This window comes from Astyanax mexicanus, chromosome 7, assembly GCF_023375975.1.
Source record: "Astyanax mexicanus isolate ESR-SI-001 chromosome 7, AstMex3_surface, whole genome shotgun sequence".
NCBI lineage: Eukaryota > Metazoa > Chordata > Actinopteri > Characiformes > Acestrorhamphidae > Astyanax > Astyanax mexicanus.
In genome coordinates, this window is record NC_064414.1 from 10,792,217 (window position 1) to 10,811,000 (window position 18,784).

At 39.5% G+C, this 18,784-nt stretch overlaps 2 protein-coding genes across 4 annotated transcripts in view; one reads left to right on the top strand and one right to left on the bottom strand.

Moving 5' to 3' along the window:
* The first annotated feature begins 1,646 nt into the window (after window positions 1-1,646).
* The window catches only part of LOC103036868 (rho guanine nucleotide exchange factor 33), a 33,725-nt gene continuing 16,587 nt past the window's right edge, over window positions 1,647-18,784 (top strand). The window contains exons 1-10 of the mRNA XM_015605404.3: window positions 1,647-1,781; window positions 2,010-2,053; window positions 4,367-4,531; window positions 5,503-5,600; window positions 5,702-5,856; window positions 8,099-8,149; window positions 8,578-8,698; window positions 9,424-9,562; window positions 15,889-15,990; window positions 17,848-17,934. Coding sequence (XP_015460890.3) covers window positions 2,012-2,053; window positions 4,367-4,531; window positions 5,503-5,600; window positions 5,702-5,856; window positions 8,099-8,149; window positions 8,578-8,698; window positions 9,424-9,562; window positions 15,889-15,990; window positions 17,848-17,934 — 960 coding nt within the window. The 5' untranslated portion in view covers window positions 1,647-1,781; window positions 2,010-2,011. The remainder of the gene's footprint in view (window positions 1,782-2,009; window positions 2,054-4,366; window positions 4,532-5,502; window positions 5,601-5,701; window positions 5,857-8,098; window positions 8,150-8,577; window positions 8,699-9,423; window positions 9,563-15,888; window positions 15,991-17,847; window positions 17,935-18,784) is intronic.
* LOC125802911 (uncharacterized) lies at window positions 10,978-15,034 on the bottom strand. 3 transcript variants are annotated; one of them, XM_049481164.1, is made up of 3 exons: window positions 14,818-15,034; window positions 12,911-14,106; window positions 10,978-11,952 (listed from the first exon to the last, which is right to left on the bottom strand). In XM_049481164.1, exons 2-3 carry the CDS (start codon window positions 14,015-14,017, stop codon window positions 11,164-11,166), a joined length of 1,896 nt encoding a protein of 631 aa, XP_049337121.1. In that variant the 5' UTR covers window positions 14,018-14,106; window positions 14,818-15,034; the 3' UTR covers window positions 10,978-11,163. The 3 variants fall into 3 exon arrangements, with proteins under 3 accessions (XP_049337121.1, XP_049337120.1, XP_049337119.1); XM_049481163.1 differs by having other exon boundaries at window positions 14,587-15,034; XM_049481162.1 differs by having other exon boundaries at window positions 14,356-15,034.

The following is an 18,784-nucleotide window of genomic DNA, read 5'->3' on the forward strand; positions in this document are numbered from 1 at the left end:
CTGTTTTATTTGTTTATCTATTTGTTACATTCATTCAGGCTTAAAAAAATGACAATATTTAAAGTAATCCAAAGTAATCAGATTACGTTACTCACTTGAAGTAATGTAACTGATTACGTTACAAATTACATTTTGAGTGATGTAATCAGTAATCTGTAAGGGATTACATTTTAAAAGTAACCTTCCCAACACTGGCCGCGGCACCCTTGGGGTGCCGTCTGGCTTCATCGGGGGTGCCGTCAAAATATTGCGCCTCACGTGCATATTTCCTTTCCAGAGTCAGCTCGTGTCGGGGTGTGTCCCAATTCACAGGCAGCATACTCTGAAGGATGCGACCCACAGAGGCGGTGTATTACTGCGCAGCTGTGACGCAATCTGTCTTCTAATACAGCCTCTGAAGGATGCAGCCCTTAAATTGGGACACACTGTAAAGTTTTTGGCCCCCTACGCGATGCACGCGCTATTTTATTTCATATTCCGCCAGCAACAACCCTCGTTCTCACCTGAAGTTCTGCGCCAGCACCACCCCCCCCCCGGTCTCTCCTGAAGTTCTGCGCCAGCACCCCACCCCCCCCCCCCCCGTTCTCACCTGAAGTACTGCGCCAGCTCCCACCCCCCCCCCCCCCGTTCTCACCTGAAGTACTGCGCCAACACCCCCCCCACCACCCCCCCCACCACCCCCCTCCCCCCCCCGTAAACTGGGGTGCCGTGACATCTCGCATATATTTAAAGGGTGTCGTGATAGAAAAAAGGTTGAGAAACGCTGCTCTAGAGTGCTGTTTTTCATAAGTTGGGCTCAGTCCCTTAGTTCCAGTGAAATGAACTCTTAATGCTTCAGCATCCCAAAGGATTCTGGACAACTTCATGCTCCCAACTTTGTGGAACAGTTTGGGGGCGGGCCTTTTCTTTTCCAACATGACTGTGCACCAGTGCACAAAGCACTGGATGATTGAATGATTGTTAGCCAGGCATTCTTGTCTCATAAACAAGTAGAGGGTACGCTGTACTGCTTTATCTATGTGGCTTTTTGAAGAGCCACGGTTTTGTAACCCATCTTTACAAACGCTGAGCAGCGTTTCCAGGACTTTGAGAGTAGGTCTGCAGGAAAAGGACATCTACATAGATTACAATTTACACCACTGGGTGTCAGCAGAGCAACTGACAGAGATGACCGACTGTACAGGTGCTGAACTGGTTACAATTTGACCTGTATGCTTCCGTGTGTACCTGGAATTAAGATAAATATATAGTAATACCATACACACAGGTTGCAGTTATTTAAAGTGAAGAGTTTCGGTGGGTTTGTGCTCAGTTGATCTCTCTGTAACTGATATGTGTTGTGCTTTGGGCTGGTGGTAACTGCTGTTTTTATGTAGACAAAGATTGATTAAAGGTGAAGTCAATCTCTATTTCTCCCTCTGAATCACTTTCTTTCTCTCGCGCTCTTTCTCTCTTTCTGTCTGTCTCTCTCTCTCTATTTCTCCCTCTGAATCTCTCTCTCGCACTCTCTTTCTGTCTGTCTCTCTCTATTTCTCCCTCTCTCTCTCTCTGTGGATGGTGGGGCTGTAGGGTGGGGCTGTTTGGCGAGTGTGATTTCCTGCACCGGGGGGAGCTGCTGGCAGGGCAACATGCTCCAGGTTAGAACACACACACACACACTGAGCTGAGCTGGGTGATGTCAGTTACAGCAGAGCCGGACTGCAGGACTAACAGACTGAGCTGATTCTTCACCATGAGATTTTAATTCTACAGGAAACAGAATTTAAAGTATCAGTCTGCAGGTCAGCAAGCTGAGGGTGATGGGGATAGGATGGTAGAGAGTGTGTAAATATATGTGTGTGTGTGTGTGTGTGTGTGTGTGTGTGCGTGTGTGCGTGCAGATATATGCTTTGGTACAGAAAAAATATTTATAAAAAGATTTTAATTAATTTTTCTTTGTGCTGCTTTAATTAAGGTTTGTGTTGTAATGTTTATGTTGATGTGTGTTTGTGTGTTATGTGACTTCACAGCAATGAAGTCCCATGAGGGAGAGCTGGTGAAAGAAATCTCTAAGGTAAACTACTCTACACACACACACACACACACACACACACACACACACACACACACACAAACATTGCCACCATGTTACCATGACCACAACACAAATATAGCTATTTTATTAATCCTTCAGATGCACAAGTTAACCTACACCTGTTGTCTGAGTTTTATATGTAATGTTGTTTTTTGTTATATAGTGGGAAATTGAAACTTTTTTAAAAGCATGTTTTCTGTGAGAGAGATTTTAGCACTTTTAGGTTTGTGGTATTATTTTGAGATTATTAATTGATTATTGATTATTGATTCATTGATAATGAGCTATAATGATAGTGAGACAAATAAAGCCGAGTTTTTTAAATTATAGACTGCTACTGCAGTACAGATCAGTAGCCTAGACTTTAATTACTTTGCAGATATATTTCTGAAACTCGTCCATTTCAGTAAGATGTAGCTGGTGTGTAAATTCACTATGGTAAGCTAGGGTGTACTTTACAAAGACTGCAATCTCTGTTGCTGAATACATATGTTATAAACCCATATTGAAATTGATTAAACTCTATATAACATTTGAGGTAACATAAACAAACAAAGTCAGAAGGCAATATTCCTACCTGTAATTCACTCTATATACTATTAGATTTTTTTAGAGTAATGTAACCCATATGAAGCATTATTAAATAATTGAACATAAATTATTATTACATTATTACATATATAATTTTTTTTAAATACACTTTTACACTTTTAGTCCTTAGCTATATTTTTAAAGGGCATCCAATCCAGTAACAGTAGCTTGTAGCTGTTCAACAGCACTGAAGTTAAAGTGTTATTCCGCAGATTCCTATTCAAAGCACCAGCATGTAGCTAGTTACTGTAGCTACACTATATTAGTAAAAGTATCTGCTCACCAGTGATGGTATAGTTACTTTGAAAAAGTAATCCGATTACTGATTACTCCTTTAAAAAGTAACTTAGTTACTTTATGGATTACTTGATTTTAAAAGTAACTAAGTTACTTTACAAGTTACTTTATTAGTTACTTTCAGCAGCTGCAGACACCACCTCCCGCCGCGGCGCCGCCTTAACATAAAAACTATAACCAGTTTTACCAATACTCCCTTTATTGGAAAATGCATTTTTAACAGCAACAATGTATTTCTAGACATTTAAAGTTGAACTATTTCCTGAAAAAATAAGTTTTTTTTATAAAAATAAAAGACAATTTCTCTTGAATTAACTTAACATAAATTTTGTTTTTTTTTATAAAAAATAAAATATGGTCTTTCTTGATTTCACTTAACGTAAATACTTGTTTTTATAAAAAAGAAAAATAAAGAAAGACTTTCTTGACCTGAAATATTTAACACTGTAAATCTGAACATTGAACCTGTTGTTCTCTGCAGGGCAGCAAGGAGTGGTTTTATAAAACAAAACCGTGTATATGGTCGAGGCCAGGGATCACATATATGCGGACTGCGGTCCGGGTCCGGACTCAGACGTTGTCCAGTGCGGACCCAAACCAGTAAACTACTGAAAAGTATTTAATTTTGACAGCATTCATTTAAAGCGTCAGAACGTTTCTTGTCTTTACGGTATACGCGCTCTGCGGCACAAAATCTTCAAACGCTCTCCTCTGCCAATCAGATCTGTGCAGACCGCTGCCCTGGCTAGTGAATTGGGACGCGGCCGGGAAAACCCGCCTTTATAAAGAGATAGGGAGCCCGAGAACTGGCGGAAAAATAAGAACAGGCGGAAACTAAAGACACGCCGAGCGCGAGAGAGAGAGACAGGGTAGGATTGTAAAGGTGACGGGAAAGGGAGCGGTGTGTGTGTGTCTGTGTGTGTCTGTGTGTGAGTGTGAGGTGGAGAGAGAGAGAGAGTAACGCACAGTGACTTGGATAAGTAACTTTAATCTGATTACTGGATTGGAAATAGTAACGCGTTAGATTACTCGTTACTGAAAAAAAGGGTCAGATCAGAGTAACGCGTTACTAAGTAACCTGTAAGTTACTGACATCACTGCTGCTCACCTGCATCGTGTTTGGTGATGTGAGGCTTGGGTGGAGCTGCTCGGCCATAGAAACCCATTACCTGAATTTTTCTACACTCTACTGTTCTTGATCTAATCTGAACCTACATGAGGTTTGGAGGTCTGTAGTAATGGACTCTGCAGAAAGTTGGTTCCTTTGTGCACTATGCTTCTCAGAGCGAGTTGCTGCCACACCAGATAAAGTGTAATGGAAAATTATAATATGATCAGTTCTGGCATGGTAGCTGTATGTGTGAATATGAATGTGATTGTATTAAAGTATTGCTGGATTTGCAGCTGCAGGCCATGGTGCTGGAGCTCAGAGCTGGGTTTTCTCGGGCTTTGCTGGAACTGAATCAGATTCAGCTTGGAGACACGGAGCTGCAGACCCAGCTAGAGGAAACACGGCACGGCTGTAACAAGCGGGCACTGCACCTGGAAACTCTGGTGCTGTCTCTCAGGGTGAGAACAAACACACACACGAACGCACACGCACATTTACCTGTTTTTACTCTGTACAAATTTAGTGTTAACATAAACAAAGTCAGAGGTCAGTATGTTTACATGTAGTTCACATTATTTATAAGTCCATATTAAGTTATAAGTCCAACAACCTTTAAAGATTTACAACTAATAAAACCACAAAATGCATATTAAACCCATTATTTAATAGAACTCAGTGTTAAGGCATCATCATGTAATTCTTTTATTTATTTATGTGATGTATAGTGTATAAAAAAAGTGTTTTCTACTAGCTGGCAGCAAACATATTTGCAAGTTCATTACACTTTTACTGAACATTGAACAATTCCAAAAAATTCTAGTTTGAACACACGCCCTCCAGTTTTATTCAACATTCAATTTACCTGCTATAAAAATAATAGATAAATCCTAGGAGACCTTCATTAAGACTGCAAATAATAGCAAGTGGTTTAACCTGAATTCAAAGATTTTTTTAATGCCAGATTGAGACTGTCAGACTTATTTGTTCAATCCTGTTATATGAATAAATGATAGTAAACAATGGTCTAAGAAAAAAAGAGATGAAGATGCTGAATAAACAATTTTATTATGCATCTTCATCAATTTTATTATGTGCTTAATACCATACCATACCAATGTTACTGTCTCAGATAAATATGGAATTTTAGCTATTATTAAATAAAAAACTGGTCACACTGGGAAGACCCAGAGGTGCCTGGATCCAGGAATAATAAAAAATATACTTAATGCAATCCTAATGTTAATGCATAATTTTGGATAAAACTGTCCCTTCAACCCTGTTATTATTTTAATCCTGTCATGTTGAGTTTGACCCTGTTATTTAATCATTTATATTTATATTTGACAATATGAAATATGTGGTTTGTTGAACTGTGTGTGTGTGTAATTATATATACAGTATATGTGTGTCTTGAATGTGGTTTGTGTAGGAGGAATTGGAAGATGTTCGCTGTCATATTCGGCAGATCTGTGATGATCAGGTTAAACCAGAGCAAGCGAACAACAGCACAGCACCACAGAACGACAGGCAAGACATTCAATTCTGTCATTATGGATGTGTGAGGATTATTCAGTTTAGTCTTTACAATAGACTACTCTGCTATAGTGATTTTGTGTGTGTTTGTGCAGCACTCCTGGATGTAGTGGGATGAAGGATGTTGGCAGCAATGTTAATGGCGTTGCTGATAGTAATACAGGTGCTGTATCCCCACCCCTTCACTCTGCTGGTGGAGCCCTCCTGGTACACTGCTACCTGCAGGGTCTTTCGGCTGGACGTAGTTCAGGTGAGCTTTGATTTACAGCACAACAATGTTCCTGGAACAATGTTCCTAAATCTACTGGCCAAAGTTTGAATCCCCTCCTACCCTCACACTGCCACAGTCCTACAGCTTAGGACTACATGAAGTCTATAAATAATACACATGATAAATATGGATTGTGTTAATCAAAATGTGAGGACCACGGAAACAGAGGCTCTTCATGGCCTGTAAAAAAAATCTGTACAAATGTAGGTAAAAGACAGTGTATAGAGACCTATGACAATTTTTCTTCTGTTTTTGTTTTTTATCGTTTTTTTTTTTTTCATAACATTTTGGATTGTTAGGTTAAAGAGAAATAAATGGAATTAAACAAACAATAGCAACCATTTGTAAAAAAAATAATATATATTGTCTGATTGCAGTAAATCTCTTTTTCAGACAAAAGCCCTATCTGGACCGGATTAGATTTTTAGGGGGACGTCTGTAAAAATATTTCACATTTGTACTCAGTGAAAACTCTTGCCTCTAGACTGCAATTAAAAAAATAGGAGGACCAGTGAGTTTCTAGGCTTTCTCAGTCAGATGACATCACGTTCAGTAGCTCCTCCATTTCCACACACTGTTGTGTTTATGTGGCTCTTCGTGGAAACGCGTGCCCAAAGTGTAATTACGGTGCATGGCAGTGGACAAAAAGCTATTTTATGAAACACGAGGTGACAAAACTCAGAGATGTGTGTCCGGATGGGACTAAAAGCTTGTAATTTTCTCAGAGGACGTCTGAAAAAAAAAAACAAACATAGTTGTTCTGTCACAAGAGACAATAATCTGGATAGGGGATAGGGCTAAAGATCCCTTCAGTAATGCCCTTAAATCCTTAAATCAATCCAATTGTTGGTTTTTAGTTTTTCCACACGGGGGGCAGAAAGTAGCTCTTAGCTTCAGTGTGTACCATTCAAAATAAAGAACTGTAATAAATCCACCCATAAATGCCCACAATAAAATATTGTTCACTGTTAATTAAAAAAAGATTTTGGACAATTACCGTATTTTACACACTTTAAGGTGCATCGTATTGTACTATCAATGAACGTCTATTTTCTGGTCTATTTTCATACATAAGGTGCACTGGCTTATAACACGCATTAATAAGTGACACTACTAGGAAAGCATAATAATTCAGCAGGCCTCAGTGCTGAGGGGGGGTCCTAAATAAACAAAACTGTAATTCTTTAAAAAACACATTTTCTTTTAAAGTTTAATGAGCGCTGGATGTTAATCTACACAGATTTCTCTACTGAAAACTGTTTATTTGGTGAGTAAAACACTTTCCAATATTTTGTCCAAGGGTGAGCGCTAGTTGCGGTTAGCAGTGCTAGCCGGCCACAATTAGCAGCGCTAGCTAGCCACAGTTAGCGCTAATAAATGCCGCCTGATGGCTGAGGAACCCTGAGTATTCCAGTAAGCCAGGGTGCTATCAGCTAGTAGTATTAGCTTGTTTTAACACGGTAAACACGCAGGCTACAGTCTGATATACTCACCTCTAAATGGTAAAAGCGTACCTAGCGTAGCGGTAAGCTGCTAATGCTAATACTGCTCCAGTCTGGAGAAACTTCTCTAAAACTCCTTTATAAAGCTGTACATCAGAGGAGTGGCTTTACTGCTCCTTACAACTGGTAGAATTCATACATAAGGCGCACCTTATTATAAGGTACACTGGCAATTATTGTGAAAATGTAGACATTTTAAGTGCGCCTTAAAATTTTTTTTTACTTAGGTAAAAAAAAATACAGTTCTCAAATATGCCACATGGATACCGCTGTGCCCCAAATTTTGCAGTTATGACTGTGTTTTTACGTTTTTTTTATGCTTTTGGCTACACAAAGCTAGCTGTTTGGACATTGCTAGTTATACGCACACACTGCAAAGAATGCATGTACAAAAAAAAAAACAGAAGCATTTTGGGATTTGTAGTAACTACAGATACTAAAGGAACAAATTAACAGTTTCCTGAGTTCTGTGCCTATTTCATATTTATTTCTGAATTCTGCATTTGTGCCTCAGTTCTGTGATTCCGTCTGTATTCTCACAGGGCCCTAGGTGTAGTGTGTGAGCTTTTGAGCTTTTTTTTTAGAGGTGACAAATGGGTCACAGTGTGAGCTGCAAAACGAGTGTGAGATATTGAGGGTCATGTTGGCATATCCTGCTTTTCCTGCTTTAGAAGACACTGCTCAGGTCATCATAATATAATCAGTTGTGTTTGTTTCAGGCAGAGACGCTCAGGTAAAAGCGGAGAGACTCCAGAGCTGCTCATTGCAAGGTACAACTTACCCCATTTACAGAACTATCATTCTAACAGAGCTATCCTGTTGTTAAAGAATTTTATTTTGTTATTTTTTCTTATTTTCTTACACTAGTTCTCCCTAATACACAGTTCTAGCATGGTCCTCATTACTACATATCTGTTTGTGTGATATGGCAAACACAGTGCTACAACAGCTCAACACGCTTACCTGAGCAGGTCTACTTAAGACAACTGCACACCCCCACATGGTTATAGAAGGGTTTGATGATTAAAGTATGCCATTAATTGGTCACTTAGTAAATTTTAGCCCTGTAGCTCCAGCATTAACCTAATAAAGCAGACTTAAAACACAGCACAGCTGATTTCCTCAATGGTTTTGTATATGTATCACTTTAAAAGCTGCTGAATGTCTACAGTAATAAAGCTGTTGTTGTTTCTCTCAGGAAGGAGGCAGCGTGTAGCCGTGTCACTGCTGCGGTCGGAGTGGGACTATGTGTCTAGTCTGGGTCTGCTGTACGACAAATACAAAGCTACACCTACAACCAGCAGCAACTTAGATTTACAGTAAGACATAAAAGCGCACTTTCCAGAACTACTGCCTCTTATGCATTCTTTCAGGTTATGGTGTATGGTAAAATATGATCAGAAATGTAGTATATTCAGTACTAGTAAAAAGATTGGAGAATTGGGAGAATTCAGTGTTCCGTCAAGTTTTTTATTATTTTAAAATGTTCTGCATTTTATATTATTATTTATATTATTAAAGTCATCCAAACTATGAAGAAAAAACATGTAATTATTTAGCAAGCAAAAAATTCTTAAACAAACCAGAATATGTTTGATATTTTGGATTCTTCAAAGTAGCACAGCTTTGCGCATTTTGGCATTTTCTCAGTCAGCTTTATGAGGTACAGTCAGCTGGAATGGTTTTCAGTTAACAGCTGTGCTGAATTTGTTAATAGTTAATTACTTGAATCTCTTCTCTCTTAATGTGTTTTAGAGCATCAGTTGTAAAGTTTTGAAGAGGTAGAGTTGGTATGCAGTGGTATACACTAGCCCTATTTGAGTTCTATTCCAGTGGTCAAACTTATATCTTCCGATAACCTTTATCTTTTTTTTTGCACTGCAACCTGACAGAGATTTATTAAATTCCGAGAAGCAGATTAATCACCTGCACCCTAAACTGTGACATCAAATATTTAGATTTACGCTTGTTTTATGTAGTGTTTCTAAAAAAAGGGGACTAATTGTACTACATCACTAAGTGTGTCTTTTTTACTGTGTGTCAGTAAAGCTTTTGCGAAGCACGTGGATCAGATGCTGCAGAGACACCTGCAGTTCAGGAACTGTTTGGAGGAGCGACTGACTCTGGATCAGCGGAGCTGGGCTGTGGGAGAGGATTTTCTCAAACTGACCGGACAGGAGAATGTACGTATAATTCTCGTTGCTAGTGTATGTACAGTCATATGAAAAAGTTTGTGCACCCCTATTAATCTTAATCATTATTAGTTGTAAATATTTGGGTGTTTGCAACAGCCATTTCAGTTTGATATATCTAATAACTGATGGACACAGTAATATTTTAGGATTAAAATGAGAAACAGAAAATGTGCAAATGTGCAATGTGCATTAAACCAAAATTTGGCACCCTTATCATTTTATTGATTTGAATACTCCTAACTACTTTTTACTGACTTACTGAAGCACAAAATTGGTTTGGTAACCTCATTGAGCTTTGAACTTCATAGCCAGGTGTATCCAATCATGAGAAAAGGTATTTAAGGTGGCCATTTTGCACATTTTCTGTTAGTACAATAAACCTCATTTTAATCCTGAAATATTACTCCATCAGTTAATCAGTTATTAGATATATCAAACTGAAATGGCTGTTGCAAACACCCACATATTTAGAACCCAAACTTTTTCATATGACTGTATAGTATAGTATACTTTATATATAGTTATATTAAGGTGTGCCATTATCAATAAACAAATACAGTATACAGTGGCTTTCAAAAGTATTCAATGAACTTTTACATATTTTGTCACAATACAACCACAAACATAAATATATTTCATTGGAATTTAATGTGAAAGACCAACACAATGTGGTATAAAATTGTGAAGTGGAAAGAACATTCTGCATGATACAAAACATTTTTTACAAATAAAAAACTGAAAAGTGTGGTGTGCAAACATATTCCGCCCCCTAGAAGTTGCCTGATGACTGCTAATGACTAAAAAGTCCACCTGTGTGGACTAAATGTCCAAAGAACACACCAGGCAGGTCAGGAATAAGGTTGTGGCAAAAAGAAAGCCATCGTTAAAAGAAAACTATAAAAAAGTCTCTTTTGCAGTTTGCCAGAAGCCATGTTGGGGACACAGCTAACATGTGGAATAAGGTGCTCTAGTCAGATGAGACCAAAATTGAACTTTTTGGCCAAAATGCAAAACGCTATGTGTGGTGGCGAATTTAACACTGCACATCACTCTCAACCCACTGTGAAACATGGTGGTGGCAGCATCATGATCTGGGGCTGCTTCTCCTTAGCAGGGACAAGAAAGCCTGTTGGAGGCTGCAAAAGACTTGAGATTGGGGCAGAGATTCACCTTTTAGCAGAACAATGACCCTAAACATAAAGCCAGAGCGACAATGGAATGGTTTAAAACAAAACGGCCCAATCAAAGTCCAGACCTAAACCCAATCGAGAACTTGTGGCAAGATCTGAAAACTACTGATTACAAACGCTCTCCACCTACTGTGTCAGAGCTTGAGCTAGACAAAAGGAGAATGAACAAACATTTCAGTCATTAGATGTGCAAAGCTGGTGGTAGACATACATTTACATTTACATTTACATTTATGGTATTTAGCAGACGCCCTTATCCAGAGCGACTTACAACAGTGCTTCAAAGTTACTTAAGATATCCAAAGCTAGTTTGTAGACTAGGATCAAGAGATACATAGAACTTAATCATGTTAAGAACCCTAGGAACCTTTTTTTTTTTTTTTTTTTTTTTTTTTTTTTTTAGTTTAGGAACTCTTTGAAAAGATGTGTCTTCAGTCGACGTTTGAAGACCGTGAGTGACTCTGCTGTTCTGACATCCAGTGGAAGTTCATTCCACCACCTTGGTGCCAGCACAGAGAAGAGTCTGGATGTCTGTTTTCTGTGTGTTTTGAGTGATGGAGGTTCGAGCCGAGCCGTACTGGAAGCTCTAAGAGCTCTTGGTGCAGATCTGGCTTTGACCATCGCCATCAGGTATGAAGGTGCTGGTCCGTTTTTTGCCTTGTAGGCCAGCGTCAGGGTTTTGAATCTGATGCGGGCGGCAACAGGAAGCCAGTGGAGGGAACGCATCAAAGGAGTCACATGACTGAACTTCGGAAGATTGAAGACGAGTCGTGCTGCCGCGTTCTGAATTAACTGTAGTGGTTTGATGGCTCGCAGTGGAAGACCAGCCAGTAGAGAGTTGCAGTAGTCAAGTCTTGAGATGACAAGAGACTGCACAAGCACCTGAGTGGCATCCTGAGACAGAAACGGTCGAATTCTTTGGATGTTGTACAGGAGAAATCTGCATGACCGAGTCAGATTTGCAATATGGCTCGAGAACGATAACTGGTCATCCATTACTACACCGAGGCTTCTTGCTTCTGCCGATGGAGTGACCAGTGAGTTCTCGAAAGAGATGGAGAGATTGTTGTGAGGGCTTGTAGTTCCTGGGATGAACAGAAGGTCAGTCTTGCTGGGGTTGAGTTTTAGGTGATGAGAACTCATCCACATCGAGACATCATTGAGACATGCTGAGATGCGGGATGAAACCTGAGAATCCATGAGAAGATATTATTTCACCCAGAGAGCGAGTATAGAGTGAGAAAAGAAGAGGACCAAGCACCGAGCCTTGTGGAACCCCAGTGGAGAGTCTGCATGGAGCAGATGTTGCCCCTTGCCAAGTTACCTGGTAGGAACGGTCCTCCAGGTACGATGCAAACCACTGCCATGCAGAGCCAGTGATTCCAAGGCTGGTGAGGATGGAAAGGAGAATGCTGTGGTTGACTGTGTCGAAAGCAGCAGAGAGATCAAGCAGAATCAGAACAGATGACAGGTTAGTAGCTTTTGCTGCATGAAGCTTCTCTGTAACTGCAATGAGGGCAGTTTCAGTAGAATGTGCAGGTTTGAAGCCAGACTGGTTTGGATCCTGAAGATTGTTCTGAGTGAGAAAGAGAGAAAGTTGGTTGTAGACAGCACGCTCAAGGACTTTGGAAAGGAAAGAGAGGAGAGAAACTGGCCTGTAGTTGCCAACGTCCAAGCTGTCTAGAGTTGGTTTCTTCAAGATAGGAACCACTCTGGCAGTCTTAAAAGTTGATGGAACATGACCAGATGATAGAGAGGTGTTAATGATGTGAGTGATGAACGGAAGGAGGTCAGGAGCAATTGTCTGAAAGAGGGAAGATGGTAAAGGGTCAAGTGGGCAAGTGGTTGGATTGTTAGAATGTAGAAGATGAAGGATTTCATCTGTGGAAAGCAGAGAGAATTGAGACAGAGAGGTAGAATGTGGAAGATAGAGCTTGGTGGGAAGGGTAGAGGCAGGGGGAAAGGATTGGCGGATATTTGCTACTTTCTCCTCAAAGGAGTTGACAAAATCATCCGGGGAGAGGGTTGTGGGAGGTTGAGGAGTGGGAGGGTTTAGAAGAGATGAGAAGATGGTGAAGAGTTTGCGAGGGTCAGATGCTGATTCTTCCAGTTTCCTTTTGTAGAAAGAGGATTTTGCAGCAGTTACCTCTGTTGAAAATCGGGATAGGAGAGATTGGTAAGAGCAGAGGTCTGAGTATTGTTGAGATTTTTTCCACTTCCTCTCGGCTAGCCTTAGCTCTCTACGGTTGTTGCGTAGAACATCCGACAGCCATGGGGTGGCTGGAGAGGATTTTGCTGGCCTTGAAGTAAGAGGAGAGAGAGTGTTGATGGAAGAGGTGATAGATGAGAGGAAGGTGTTGGTAGCTGTTTCCAGAGGGAGGGAAGAGAAGGAGTCAGGATTCGGAAGAGTGGTCAAGATAGTTGAGGCAAGAGAGGAGGGAGATATAGCACGAAGATTGCGATGAGTAGTGGAAGTTGAAGAGGTTGTGTTTGTAGGAAGAGCAGGAAGAGAGAGAGTGAAGGATAGGAAGTGATGGTCAGAGAAATCTAGAGGAGTCACAGTTAGATCCAGAGCTGGAGCAGGTCTGCTAAAGACAAGGTCAAGAGTGTTTCCTGCTCTGTGAGTTGGAGCAGACAGATTGAGGGAGAGAGAAAAAGAAGACAGAAGTGGAAGAAGACAGGATGACTGTAGTTTCTCTGAGGGGAGGTTGAAGTCACCAAGGAGGATAAGTGAGGATTCGACCGGTAACCCACTCAGGAGAGTGTCCAGTTCATCAATGAAGTTGCCCAGTGGGCCAGGAGGACGATAGAGAACAATGATATGGAGTTTAACAGGAAAAGAGATAGTGACAGCATGAAATTCAAAAGAAGAGATGTCAAGATGCAGAAAAGAGAGTACAGTGAAGGACCACTTACGAGACAGAAGCAGGCCAGTTCCACCACCCCTGCCGGTTGGCCGTGGAGAGTGGGAGAAGGCAAAAGCAGATGACAGGGCAGCTGGAGTTGCAGAGTTTTCTGGAGTGATCCAAGTCTCAGTCAGAGCCAGGAAGTCCAGAGATTGAGCAGAGGCAAAAGCTGTGATGAAGTCGGCCTTCAGAACTGCAGAATGACAATTCCAGAGTCCCCCATGCACCAACACCTGAGAACTTAATGAACTAGGTGGGTACAACAGGTTGCTAGGATTGCGGTTTCTGCCCTGATGCCGGTGTCTACGGGTGTTGCAGGAGATGAGAGTAGGAATTTGGAAGCACATTGTCAAATCTTAAGTTTTACTGTTTGATTTGAAATTGAAAGACTAAAATTTGCTGATCAAAGAGTCAAAGAGTCCTTGCACAAACACGTCTGTAGCGGATAACACACTTAATTTATCAACAACTGCAGGCTGTTAGCCACACCTCTCTAATTCACACCTTAACTAGCCAGAAACCACACCTGAATCAGCTACCCAAATCAACAAGTCCCAACAAGCCCAAGATTACCAAAACAGTTCTAACAGAATTAAGCTAAAAGTATCTTAAAGCCAGCCTACCTTACAAGCAGAGGATAATCAAGTAAACTCCAAGCACACTAAATGAATACTGGATAACACACTTAATTTATCAACAACTGCAGGCTGTTAGCCACACCTCTCTAATTCACACCTTAACTAGCCAGAAACCACACCTGAATCAGCTACCCAAATCAACAAGTCCCAACAAGCCCAAGATTACCAAAACAGTTCTAACAGAATTAAGCTAAAAGTATCTTAAAGCCAGCCTACCTTACAAGCAGAGGATAATCAAGTAAACTCCAAGCACACTAAATGAATACTGGATAACACACTTAATTTATCAACAACTGCAGGCTGTTAGCCACACCTCTCTAATTCACACCTTAACTAGCCAGAAACCACACCTGAATCAGCTACCCAAATCAACAAGTCCCAACAAGCCCAAGATTACCAAAACAGTTCTAACAGAATTAAGCTAAAAGTATCTTAAAGCCAGCCTACCTTACAAGCAGAGGATAATCAAGTAAACTCCAAGCACACTAAATGAATACTGGATAACACACTTAATTTATCAACAACTGCAGGCTGTTAGCCACACCTCTCTAATTCACACCTTAACTAGCCAGAAACCACACCTGAATCAGCTACCCAAATCAACAAGTCCCAACAAGCCCAAGATTACCAAAACAGTTCTAACAGAATTAAGCTAAAAGTATCTTAAAGCCAGCCTACCTTACAAGCAGAGGATAATCAAGTAAACTCCAAGCACACTAAATGAATACTGGAGCACACTAAATGAATACATACCCTAAAAGACTTGCATCTGTAATTGCAGCAAAAGATGGTTCCACAAAGTATTGACTCAGGGGGGCTGAATACTTTTCCACACCACACGTTTCAGTTTTTTATTTGCAAAAAATGTTTTGGATCATGTATATTTTTTCCAATTTACAATTATATACCATTTAGTGTTGGACATTCACATTAAATTCCAATGAAATATATTTATGTCTGTGGTTGTACAAAATATGACAATATATGGAAAAGTTCAAGGGGTATGAATTCTTATGCAATCCACTGTATGTCTATGAGTCTGTTGATCCAAGTGGATTCAGCATTTCTTTTGGAATTAAAGCACATAGTAAGCATTTTTTTCTAAATGGGTTAAATTGGCCCCTCTGGTCCCTCTGTGTAAATCAACAAACTATTTATAATTAATATTTTGACAAAGTCTAATAAATCTCTGCTGTACTTTTACTACTATCACTCTCCTCAGGATGTAGAATGGTTGGGGCTAGAAGTTTGTCAGGCTGACATCAGCAGAACCCTGACCCTGAATTATATCGTATCGACTGGAATTAAGAAATATTTTGTGAAATAAATTGTGGTCACTAGTTTTAAATAATTCGCAAATATAAGCAGAAATTCTGATTTATCAGAATCAGGTTATCATCATTTACTGTGGAATAAAACAACAATTCAGAACTTCAGTCGTGACAGTAAGCTTTGTAGGCTGTGAGTAATGTTGTACTACAGGATCTCTTCTCTAGGACTGCCGCCTCATGCTGTGCTTCACCACTGCACTGGTCTTATTTTATAACTGTGTGTGTCTCTGTGTGTGCTTTCCTCTGCAGTCAGCATTCTGTGACGCGTATCTTGGCTACATGACCGCTCTGGCATCCATCCTGACCGCAGAGTTCAGCCGAGAACAGCCGGACAAGCCGCAACACACGCAGGCAAGAGATCTCTAACATACGCACACGTACACACAGGCAGTATATCTGATAAATGCACCAAGGATGTTAACAATGAAATTATTAAAAATAAATAAGTAATTATTTTATGATTTTATTTTCTGATAAAATATTGTCTTTAATTAAATTACATTATTGCCTCATAGATAGTACTTATCAGGGACGTGCACAGGAATCTTGAAGGGCAGTTGCTATAACCTGAAGAAAAGGATTTTCTTATTTAGGATCACTAAACGTCCTAAACTCGACGACATCGGATTTTAGAGAAGTTGATTGTGATCATGTCTTGTAATACTGTAAAGGCTACATTTCAAGCTCACCTTCAGGGCAGTCGCTCTACTCCCACGGCATCTTCAAACTCTGCTAGTCGGCTGAAGCGCCGGTCTTGTGCTGTGCTTTTTTAAAAAAAATTCTAGTGAAGCTTGCTGCGTGTCTCCCGCTACACCCACGCCCCTCTTGAGGTGTCTGAATCTGAATGATTGACTCTGAAAACTTTGTTTTACAAAACTTCAATCAAAATTACGAATCATAAAAAAAAATCTTGTTGAAATATGAAATCATATTTGCCTATATTATTTTTTCCCATCCCTCGGAAGGGCAATATCAGCCAAGGTCGGCAAAAGGGCGGTTGCGCAAGCACATTGGGCCATAGCGTCTGCACGTCACTGTTACTTATATAGTGCTTATGTTAGGCTGCATTTTTCCATTAAACATAATCTAAAAGATCTAGTGTATATTCAAGATTACACACATAAAAAACTATCTTTTTCCTATTTTAAATTTTTATTCGGTTATTAATAATTGCTTTTACCTAAAACCATAAAATCAGATCCACACAGAGCACCTTTCAAAATTGTTTGTAATTCATTAAAAGAATATGTGAAAATATCATTTAAATTCAATCATTGAAAGATCTTTTGATATATAGTAGGTTTATAAGCTTCCATTTCTTATTAGCTACTGTACAGTACCAGTCAAATTTTGAACCCACCTTACGTTTAGTTTTTTATTATTTTAAAATGTTCTGCATTGTAGATTAATGCTTCAGTCATACAGAGTATGAAGAAAAACATCAAATTATTTAGTGAACAAAAAAGTGTTAAATAAACCAGAATATGTTCTATATTTTAGACTCTTCAAAATAGGCACCGCTTGCTTAGATGACAACTTTACGCATCTTGGTCTTGCATGAATTTCTTGCCTCTTAATGTGTTTGAGAGCATCAGTTGTAAAGTTGTGAAGAGGTAGAGTTGGTATACAGTGAATAGCTCTATTTGAGTAATGTTCTAATCCATATTTTGGCAAGAACTACTCAACTAAAAAAAAAAACTTTATGAAATAAAGGTCAGTCAGTCTGACACTACCTCTTATCAGGACCACCCCAGGCAAGAAAGACCAAGAGTTCTCTCTGTTGCACAGGATACGTTCATCAGAGTTACCAGACTCAGAAACAGCATCCTAGATAAACCTAAATGCTTCTCATTTGATTCATAGTTTGGTTTGTTTAACAGTTTTAAGTTCACTACATTATTCATTATGTGTTCCTGCGTGCCTTAGTATTCATTTACAATGTATAAAAGCACTGAATAAGAATCCAGTGTCCAAATTTTGACTGGTACTGTACATCAGCCTCAGAGCTCCAGTCCTAAACTAAAGAATTACCAAAGAGGTCTTTACTAATTAACTGCGTTTGGGAGTAAGAGAGGGAAACGTTACATTTGATTCTAAGATGAATAAATATTACTTTAGGAAATCTAACCCTTTAAATACCAATTATAGACAAATAGATGCTTCATAAGTCTGTGTTATATTTGGTTGATGATGCTGGAATGCTGCTAGGAGGAGGAGGAGAAGGAAAGCTTTCGACTACTGTCCCTGCTGTTAGCACCTGTGTCACGCTTACACGCCTACCTGAACACCATACAGGTAAGTCTCTGACATAAATGTCCTGTCTTGTCAGAAAAATAAAGCTCTATATACCTTTTTCACACTTTAATCGTTTTGGTTAATGTCAGGTTAATTAGTTTGTATTGTAATCAATAGCCAAGCATACTGCCTGTTCCTAAATACACCAATAATTCAGTTAAACTCACCAGAGTTTATACTTCATCAGGATTAAACTGTTTAACTCCAGCTGAAAAGCTCTGCGTATTACGAGAAAATCAATAAATCCAGAGTAAAACGAAACCGGAGTGAACCACTATTTTACTTTTGACCCGCATTCACTCCTGTTTAGTTTAAAATGAAATTAAAATTAATACTTGCAAAGCTCAGCATTAATTCAGTCATCTTTTATTTAGATTATTATCAGTGAGGACTGTAAGCAGTGTGTGTTGGTGAGTAGTTAATTTAATGTAGAAATAGCACATTGTGTGACTGAGTGGGGAACCAGATGCATTTTCTCTTCTCCAGAATGAAACAGTAAACGTTATTATTTTGTTCTGTAGTTCAGAGATGTGATTATCATAAAGAAACACTCTGCTGTGATAAAACTGCTCCTCCGTCTGAATGCAGCTGCTGAGGCTGAACTGAAACAATAATTAACGCGGTGGAAGGATCACACATGGAGCTCTGTGCAGCAGTAAACAGCAGGAGGTATTAAACTAGTATTAAGTATTAAACTTTAGGGTAGCTAACTAAGTTAAGTAAAGCTAAGCTAAGTAAACAAAAAAAACTGTAATAAAAGAAGACTTTCTTTTAAAGCCAAATAAGCGCTAGATGTTAATCTACACAGATTTCTCTCCTGAAAACTTTCTCTCTGGCTCACTGCTAGTGG

What these genes read in the sequence shown, in the direction of transcription:
- LOC125802911 (XM_049481164.1), bottom strand. Translation starts at nt 14,017, where the DNA reads ATGTGCTTCCAAATTCCTACTCTCATCTCCTGCAACACCCGTAGACAC. An exon ending in TATCCCGATTTTCAACAGAG is followed by an intron (nt 11,953 to 12,910) that starts GTAACTGCTGCA and finishes ATGGATTCTCAG; the next exon opens with GTTTCATCCCGCATCTCAGC.